Source organism: Hibiscus syriacus, unplaced genomic scaffold (assembly GCF_006381635.1).
Source record: "Hibiscus syriacus cultivar Baekdansim isolate YM2019G1 unplaced genomic scaffold, ASM638163v2 tig00111575_pilon, whole genome shotgun sequence".
Classification (NCBI taxonomy): domain Eukaryota; kingdom Viridiplantae; phylum Streptophyta; class Magnoliopsida; order Malvales; family Malvaceae; genus Hibiscus; species Hibiscus syriacus.
Window position 1 is genome coordinate 275,655 of NW_024063125.1, and position 9,887 is coordinate 285,541.

General features: G+C 31.3%; 1 protein-coding gene across 2 annotated transcripts; it reads left to right on the plus strand.

The window, feature by feature from the left end:
- The first annotated feature begins 3,358 nt into the window (after positions 1-3,358).
- Positions 3,359-8,345, plus strand: LOC120165123 (sorting nexin 1-like). Of its 2 annotated transcripts, XM_039174709.1 has the most exons (10): positions 3,359-3,536; positions 3,643-3,778; positions 3,916-4,049; positions 4,796-4,870; positions 6,614-6,773; positions 6,896-7,029; positions 7,194-7,262; positions 7,529-7,608; positions 7,966-8,026; positions 8,115-8,345. In XM_039174709.1, exons 1-10 carry the CDS (start codon positions 3,393-3,395, stop codon positions 8,322-8,324), a joined length of 1,203 nt encoding a protein of 400 aa, XP_039030640.1. In that variant the 5' UTR covers positions 3,359-3,392; the 3' UTR covers positions 8,325-8,345. The 2 variants fall into 2 exon arrangements, with proteins under 2 accessions (XP_039030640.1, XP_039030641.1); XM_039174710.1 differs by lacking the exon at positions 8,115-8,345 and having other exon boundaries at positions 7,529-7,673; positions 7,856-7,973.
- The last annotated feature ends 1,542 nt before the right edge of the window (positions 8,346-9,887 follow it).

Here is a 9,887-nt window from a genome sequence, read left to right on the forward strand (position 1 = left end):
ACATCAATTTGACCCCAATTTTAAATTCTTTCCAATTTAATCCTTCTTTAATATTTGATTTCTTTTAATCTAATACCTTTTTATTTTGTTTCATTTTATTTTATTTAACATTAATTTGACTTGTTTTAGGGCAATTTTAACTTGGTCAAATTTAAGAAATTTGGATTGAATGTTTAGATTTTAATTTTAACTTTTAATTTTCACAATTAAGACAATCGGGAAATCAAGTTAGTATCGAAAGAGCATTACACGGGTGTTAATCATTCCATGACTGTAATCAACTCCTTAATCTGACAAATTTCTGGTAAGTTGTAGATCAGATAACGGTTAGTTATGGTATCCGATCGACCAAATTAAAATGATCGGTGGCGACTCCAACACATTAAATTCAAGTCGAAATCTGATTCCGGGCCTACTCGAAGGACGGTTACGACAAAAATAAATATGGTTATTAATTAAGCACGAATAAAATGACCTTAGTGATTAATGAATTATCGTTGTTTCTTGATGTCTACCGTTCAAACACTAATATATATATATATATATATAAGTATAGAAGCGTTTAATATAAAATGATTTCAATATCAAATCATTGAAAATCTTTGCACATATATTATCATATATTCACCAAACTAATAAAAATACTTTTTTTTGTTAAATTAATTAATTCAATACCCATAAATATTAAATGCATTGATAAGATATGTCTATTTAAATTTTGAACATGATATATTGCAAACCTCTAATTAAGCACTTTTTAATTTTAATATTTAATTCTGTTATCTAATTAAATCATCTTCATAAAATATTTTTATAAAAAGCAAAATAAAGCAACGGAAAAATAGAAGGGTAAACTATACAAATGGTAATAATGTTTGAGTAAATTTTTGTTTTTCCTACTGAAGTTTTAAAAGTACCAAATTGATCACTAACGTTATCAATTTGTAACAAATTGATCACTCGACATTAATAACTGTCAATGTTAATGACGGAAGGCTTACCTGGACCATTAATCATCTACATGGACCATTGACTACCAGTTGGAGAACTGTTGAACTCCCTACTATCTACATAGAGCTTGGAGACGAAGTTATAACAAACCATATTGAAGCAGATAGAGGTGATGCTTAGGAAGCTAAAGCCGTCTCCGTTGAAAAAAAAACTAGCATGAGTTGTTGGTTGTCGGAAGGGAGGAAGAGAGTGTAGAGACGAACTTAAAGGTTGCGAGCAGCGTCAAGGAGATGTTAGAGGAGAGGATATAAGTGGTAGAAGCGTGAGAGGTTTAATAGTCTAGGAAATGGGTGAGACGATAATTGACGGTGCAGATGGGTCACCCAGTTTGAATTTTGGCCTATGTTTTTGTGTTTGTGAAGGGAAATGGTGAAAATATAAGTTTTAAGATCCAGCGAGTTAAACGGTTCTCCAACTGACAATTAACTATCCATCTAGATGGCTAATTGTTAGGTAAGCCTTATTTTATTAAAAATTAACGGTTATTAACGTCAAGTGACTGATTTATTATAAATCAATAAAATTAGTGATCATTTTATTACTTTTAAAACTTTAGGAGAGAAAATAAAAATTAACTCAAACATTAATGATTTTTTGTGTGTGTAATTTTGTTAAAAAAAGTAAAAATGAAGTTCATCTGCATTTACCCAGCTACGGGATTGTCTCAGGAAGGCGACTAATATACGACTAATATACAATATTACCGGATACATTAAAAGATATTTAATAAATTGGGTTTAGTGCTACCTATTATGTTGACAGACTAATAATGTTTTAGGTAGTAAATATGAAAAACTATTAAAAAATTTGGTAACCGGTAAACTTTGGTTATCGGTAAGTATCGATATATATATATATAAGTGTTCATACTTATTTCACTGTGGAAAATATTAATTTAAGGTTATCTTTTGAGTGAGTTTTAAGATATTAATTTAGTAATTATACGTGTCTAATGATTTATTTTTTATGTTACGGTATATATTATTATTAAATTAAAGACATTAAACATAGATATTACATATTTATTATTATCTTTAGTTAAAATCGTTAAATTTAAATTCTAAATAATATTTTATAAAATATCAAAGCAATCAAATAATTTTTTGTGTAAATGAAATTATTAAATTAATATTGTAGGTGGAAAACATGAAACACTATTAAGATTTTTTGAAACATAAATTACATTACTTTCAAAAAAGTATCGATCATTTTTATAAAAAATATCTATACTTTCAACATATCAGGTAAATTTTATCGGTTTTGTCATAATTAAACTGGTTTTGTCATATTTATACTTGTTATATTGTAAGATATCGATCCTTTTATAAAAGGATCGATACTTTTAACATATCAGGTATATTTTACCGTTTTTGTCATAATGAAACTAATTTTGTCATATTTTTACCTGCCATGTAAATTTTACCGTTTTTGTCATAATGAAACTGGTTTTGTCATATTTTTCCTGTTATATTGTAAAGTATCTATCCTTTTTTATAAAAGGATCGATACTTTATAGGCGCTATTACTGCTTTTCTTTTAAATTCTAAAAGTGTCGAATACTTATTTAAATGAAATCAATACTTTCAACATATCCGGTAAGTAGTTTAATGTAAAAGGTATCGCCTATTTTTTTTACCGTTTACTTTATTAACAACCTTAAAAAAATGGTAGTTATTTTAATATAATAAGTATTTTAAATTTTATTAACATTTATTCCTAAAGTAAGTTTATTATAACTAATAACAAATTAAGTAAGTAATTACATATTTTATTACATAAGCGTTACCTAATATATTATTATACTTGATAATATTTCGAGTAATTAACCGATTATGTTATCATTAATAACATTTTAAGCGTTTACCTAATATGTTGTAATAACAAATTAAGTAATTAATCTATTTTAATATATAATCGCTACCTATTACGTTATATAAGAGCTACTTAATATGTTATTGTGCATGATAATGTTTCTAGTAATTAACCTATTTTATTATATAAGCACTACTTATTACATTATATAAGCGCTACCTATTACATTATATAAGCAATACATAATATGTTATTGTGCTTGATAATGTTTCTAGTAATTAATCTATTTTATTATATAAGCGCTACCTGTTACATTATATAAGCGGTACTTAATATGTTATTGTACTTGATAATATTTCCAATTAAATGATATAACATAACTGATATAAATTTTAACCGATCACTTATTTAACCGATCATACCATTTTTTTTTAATGCATAACTTCCCGTCTACACAATTCCGAAACAAACCACGAGTCCTGCGATGATTACAACTCTACCACTACCAACCTACCTGTGTCACACCATTTTTTTTAATGCATAACTGAATTTTTTTTTGTGTGAAAAAAATGGAGCAGCAAAGAAGCGTATCGGGGTTGTTGCAGAGCCCCAGATCTCCGTCGTCACAGCCGTATCTCTCAGTTTCCGTGACGGATCCCGTTAAATTAGGCAATGGTGTCCAAGCTTACGTATCCTATCGTGTCATCACCAAGGTAATCGTTGTTACTAATCGAAATGACTTTCTCTTTCCTTCTTTTGAGCGTGATAAACATTTGGATTTTTTTTGGGGGGGGGTGGTAAATTTCACTGGTCGGACAGACCAATTTCCCGGATTACCAAGGCCCGGAAAAGATTGTTATTAGGCGTTACATTGATTTTATTTGGTTACGCGATCGCCTTTTCGAGAAGTACAAAGGCATTTTCATTCCCCCTCTTCCCGAAAAGAGTGCTGTAGGTAAACAAATTCAACCCCTTTTCGCCTTAATTATGATCAGTTTATGGAAATAAGTTCATGATCAATGCGTTTTGAGTGTAAAATTGCTTGTGCGTGAGCTAGAAAGTGATCCAAGTTTTTCCTTGTCCCTGCTGCAGAAAAGTTTCGGTTTAGTGCTGAATTTATTGAAATGAGACGCCAAGCGCTGGACGTATTTGTTAATCGGATTGCTTCTCATAATTTGCTTCAACAGAGTGAAGATCTTAGAACCTTTTTGCAGGCTGATGAAGAGGTTATGCTTTTAGGTTTTGTTGCTTTGAATGGTTAAGTTTACTTTTTTCTTCTGCATATTCGAATAACTATTGTCTTATTATCTCTTTAGGATTTTTCTTATTTCAAGTGTTATATATAGCTAATTGTGTTTTTGCATTTGAAGTGCTTAAGCTCATTCTTCAGTATAAATATGATGACTATTGTTCTATAAAATTGCCAAGTAAATTTACTGTTATAAACATATAATTTGTGTTGATTTTTTGATATATTATAGTATTATACATTATTAACATTTGTTTTCATATGGGATTAGCAATTTATTCACGTTTGTCTTTGTTGCAATGCTCAGCTCTACAATTCCTTGAAACACTGATGGTAAGGTGCCCTTTTCTTTCTATGTGAATTCTTGGTGAAAATAGTAACGCAATTGCTCCATCGAGGACCATGCTGATATTAGGGATTTTCCTTGGGCAATTTATGTTGATAAGGAAGCTTTGTGATTTTAGTTACTTGACATGTCTTCCTTTCATGCTGTAACTTGTCTTGCTTATGTAAATTATCTTGTTGTTTGGACAATAGGCAACAAACTATCTTTTCATTGTCTTCGTTCTATATCTTGTCTTTCTAACTAATATAAATATCTTGTTCTCTGGAAATTTGGAAAAAAAATTTCTCAAATTTATGCCACATTTATTTCCCATTTTGTGTATTTGATTTTTGATTTTTTAACAAGAAATTTATGTTAACTTTGTGGCTACTTTTCAGACAATGGAGAGACTAAGATCTTATGAGAATGGTATTTTTAAAAAGAAGCCGGCTGATTTGATTCAGATCTTCAAGGTAAACAAGTTTTTTATGACATTATTATGAGTTAGTGCAAGTGACTGTATTGTGGACACTAGAGTAGACAGTGCTAATAAATTTTCTACTGATTATTGAGAAGTGAAAATCTTTAATCTAAACATTGTTTTCTGTAGTATATGATTTGGTGATTAAATCATTATAAAAAAAATTCTTGCCACAAAAAAGGTTCCTACTAGAAATTTAGCCTGGTACCATGATGTTATGGACTGAATCTGTATTGGACAGGTAATTTGTTTTGATTCTCTAATGAAGGCTTAGATTGTGATTTTTATTTGTTTCCTTAGGTTTCTTGATTGTACTTTTGTTTTTTTCTAGAATAGTTTTCCAATTTATGTAATTAGATTTGTCTCATTTAAAGGGACATTTTTTTTATAAAACCTGAGCAGAATTTCTATGAAAAACCCTAAAGAGATCTAGGCAACGACTCAAGGTTTCATTCTCCCTTTAGTGAGCTGAAAGGTTTCAGTCTCCTTTTAATGAGCTGAACTATCAAGTCCAAACACACGGTCTTAACAATTTGGTATTTAGAGCCAACGGTTCTCATTAATGGTAGAAAAATGGTCTGCAAAATGGCGAGCAGAAATATTCAAGAAGCTTGAGCATATGCAAACAAAGATAAAACGTATATTAGGTTGTACGTACGTTGTCGAATATTGATGAAAGTATTGCTGAAACCAAAACCCAACTGTTGGATCCAATGTGTGAATGAATTGGATAAAATAACTGCTGGTAAATAGGCTAGTAATTCTTATGGTAGATACGAAAGTAGATCCTTTAACTTAACAAACTCAAACCATGGCGGCCTCTATTGATCTCTCTTTCTTATCCTTTGCATCCAACCCCTCCTGAACTCTTCTCGAAAAAAACCATGGCAGCCACAACCAACATCTATTGCTTGTCCTATTCGTTAACCCTTCCTAAATTCATATTCTACTACCCTTCTTTTTTGTTAAACCTAATGCAAAAAACTTTCTACTCTATATTGTAGAGGTTGATAATTCTAAACTTTTTGCTGTATTTTTGAAAATTTTGACTGTTGATTTGAAGTTTGAAGAGATTTATGCAATGATGCTGATAATTGAAAATAAGTTTGTGGAGGTCCTCGGCCCTTATCAGTTTCGACCATTAATGAGGGAAGGTTCTTTTGTGGGGACTTTTGCCAGGTTTATCCTAACTATGACCTCGAAGACAAGTTTTCCTACAGGAGGAGAGTAATGTTATGGGCTGAATCTATATTAAGAACATTTTATTTCGATTCTCTAATTATGGCTAAGATTACGGTTTTATTTCTTTCTCAAGGTTTCTTGATTCAAGTTTTATTTCAGTTTATTTATTTCCTTTCTAGAATAGTTTTTCAATATATGAAACGTCATTCTTTAACAAGTACTAAGATTTCAGTCTTCGTTTATGAACTAAAAGGTTTCAGTTTTCCTTTAAGCTGAACTATCAATCTCAAACACACGGTCGTAATGCATACCACAGTTTTAGGTGAGATGACATCTAATAGACCTTACAGATCTTTCAAAAATAACTTGTTCCATTTTTTTCTTGCTTTTTTTATTCTTTATTTTTTGGAATTTGAAGAACAGTCGAAACTCACTACATGTTTTCCATATTGTGATATTTTTCTTCATTCCATTGAAGCCGGTTCCTCAGGCTTGACATGCTTATAGTACTGAAATTCCTAGTCTTGAATTAACTTGTCTAGAAAATTAACAGGATGTACAGTCTAAGGTGAGTGATGTTGTTCTCGGAAAGGAAAAGCCTGTTGAAGAATCAAATCTCGAATATGAGAAACTTAAACACTATGTTTTTGAGCTTGAAAATCATTTGGCCGAAGCTCAGAAGCATGCATATCGTCTTGTAAAGAGACACAGAGGTAAGGAGAATTTTGAGGCTCTGAACAATTTATGCTTCTTGTTTATATCTTTATCAAGTGTTTATCTCCTTTTGGTTTGAACAAAAACTGAACATTTTTTTTTTGTTTCGGACTATTCCCAGAGTTGGGGCAATCACTATCTGATTTTGGTAAGGCAGCCAAGCTTCTCGGTGCTTGTGAAGGACAAGCTCTTGGGAAAGCATTTTCTGATCTTGGGGCTAAATCTGAGGCTCTATCAGTAAAGCTGCAGAAGGAGGTATGCTGTCTTTTGATTCTGAGCCTTTTCTTTTAGTAGATTGTCTTCTTCTACCCTCGAGAGAATTCATAATTGTGGCCTTATAAATGATTCCCAAACATTTCCATAGTAAGTGGTTAATATGGGTAACTTTACATTATCACCATCATAAAATTTGACTGCAGGCCCATCAACTCTTGATGAGTTTTGAAGAACCCTTGAAGGATTACGTCCGTGCTGTTCAGTCCATAAAGGTGAGCTGAATTTCTTTCTTTATGTATTATTTGATGAATGACATTTATTCTTTGAAAGTATATATCATTCCTTTAGAAAATGCTGAAGAACTATGTATTTTTTACTTAAAACTCTGAAATAGTTAACTGATAAAGTAATGATATTTTGGAATAGGTGATGGAATGCATCTTCCTACCTGGGCTTCTTTGACATCTTATGTTAATATTGAAGTAGATGGTTGGTAACAATTTCATAGACGATGTCTTACATTTTTGTTTCATAATAGGCTACAATAGGAGATAGAGCTAATGCATTCAGGCAACAGTGTGAACTGGATGAAACAATGAAGTTGAAGAAGATAAATCTGTATGCTTCTGGTCTTCCATACATTATGCCTTTTCCCCCATGTTTTGCAATCTTTTGTTGCCATTAGCAGTAGGGGTGCTTATTGAGTGAGTTGATCGCTAGTTGTGTAGTGCTCGACTCGTGTTGCTCGACTCATTGCTCGTTGTTATACTCATTGCTTGTTAAGAAACCAGAATTTTTACCTTATTCGAGTCGAGTCGAGTTCGAGCAACTCACGAGCTGCTCAATTCACTAAGCATCCCTAATAAGCAGTGGTCTGTTTGCATGGAAACTGCAAACAAGCAGCTTACTTTGACAATCTTTGAAACTTGTAGCATTTGGTAATCAGATTTGTAATTTGAGATCCATTGTTTTCAGTGACAAGCTCAAGCTAACACGCTCCGACAGGTGGGGAGAAGCTGATCATGAATACAAGGAGGCAAGTCATTCTATCAAAACTTTCACTTTATGCCTATTTAGGTCTTTATTGCTTTTACCTCTGCTACCAATTAGTTTTACGGTTGCAGTTGAAGGCGGCGAGTGAGGAGGCGACCAGAAGATTCGAGACAATTGTCCAACTGATGAATGAAGAGATTGTACGTTTCCAGGAACAGAAAACACAAGACATGGGGATTGCATTTCATGAATTTGCCAAGGGACAGGCCCGACTGGCAAACAGTGTTGCAGACGCCTGGCGAAGTCTCCTTCCAAAGCTTGAAGCTTGCTCTTCTGCGTAATGAATCGTATTCCTCGTACTGGGCGGTTGCTGAATTTGAGGAATTGCAGAATGGCTCATGCTATGTAAAAACACGAACATAGGAGGTAGTTCTTCCATTTTATTGTACAAGTTGTGGTACAGTTTGACTGGGTTCTACTTGTACACATTTTAAACCGAATTAGTAGTTAAAAGTCAATGATCAAACTCATTTACAGAGAAGAAGTGAGGGAAAACCAAAACTTTCACTTGTATTTCATCCTTAAATTCTTAACCTTTTTTTTTACATGGAACTGCATTTTTATTCTTTGTAAATGAGGTGGTGGTGTAAGAAATCGGGTCTGGTTGTGCTGATTGAATTGGCATGATATCATGAAACTTTAAATTTAGGAAATCAATAAAAATTGATGTTTTTTAATATTGAAATTTTCTTACTTTGTTCTCAATTTTTTTTTTTTTTTTTTTTTTTTACTTTTAGGACAAAGTTGTGAAGAATCTAGTGTCTTTAAGGAATTATATTTTGGTATTTGAAGTATAATTTTAAACTTTGAAAGATCATAACTGTGTACGAGTATTTGATCTAGCCATTTTCAGAAATTAGCACTTTAAGTAGAAACTCATAAGGAATTAAATTTTGCTATTTGAATGAGCATAATTTTAAACTTTGAAAGGTCGTAACTTTGTGTTCGGGTATTTGATCCAACATTTATTTTTGAATTTACGTTATTTTTTTAAATTGCCATAAATGTATTGTCACTGTTTTATCATCAAAAATATCATTTTGATATTTAGTTTGAATTTTTTTAGGTTTTTTATTTTAAATCTTTGACTATATTCTTTTATGATTGGTCGAACATAAAATTTTATTTATTTTTATAAAATTGTATTATCATTTATAAGTATCGGATACTTGCAATTTTTTTTATAAAAATTCTAAATTTTTTATTTCGGACCTCGTTCCTTTCAATTTAATCCCTATGATGCAAAATGTAATTATACGCAAACTAAACTCGTCAACGGTCACTGATTCCGACAACATTAATGAAAAAAATTAACAATGAGCATACATTATTTTTTATATTAAACTAAATATACATATTTACTTTAATTTTTTTAAAATATTTTAATTTCTATAAATTTATTTTCCTTTCAAAAGTTTGTATGAAAATATATGTGAAGCGACAATATTAAATTCCGGCTTCTTTGCTCATTTAAGGTTGTGAGAAAAATTATTTTCCCGTCCGCCATATTATTTTTTGAACTAGTGTTTCTTATCGATTTGATGATGCCGTGCACGGTCTTCTCCATTTGCCTGAAGACCCACATGTAGTCGTGGGGTCTTCTTCATTTGCCTGAAGATACCATGCAGTCTTGAAATTTTCATATTTAACTTGAAGATACGTGGAACACCTAGCATCTTTAAGTTAGTACTGTACAATTCAACTTAGATGGAGAAATAATCTTGAAGTGAACTATATTGGAAATCAAAAATTTCATTTATATTATTTCAACCATTTTACCATTAAATTCCTTAATGACATCATTTTGTTTAAAGGTAGAATTTTCAAGTATTTTAATTTATGTA

Excerpts from the sequence above, each read along its gene's own strand:
- LOC120165123 (XM_039174709.1), top strand. The coding sequence starts at position 3,393 with ATGGAGCAGCAAAGAAGCGTATCGGGGTTGTTGCAGAGCCCCAGATCT. Across the intron at positions 7,609-7,965 it reads AAGTTGAAGAAGATAAATCT|TGACAAGCTCAAGCTAACAC; the intron begins GTATGCTTCTGG and ends CATTGTTTTCAG. Across the intron at positions 8,027-8,114 it reads CTGATCATGAATACAAGGAG|TTGAAGGCGGCGAGTGAGGA; the intron begins GCAAGTCATTCT and ends TTACGGTTGCAG.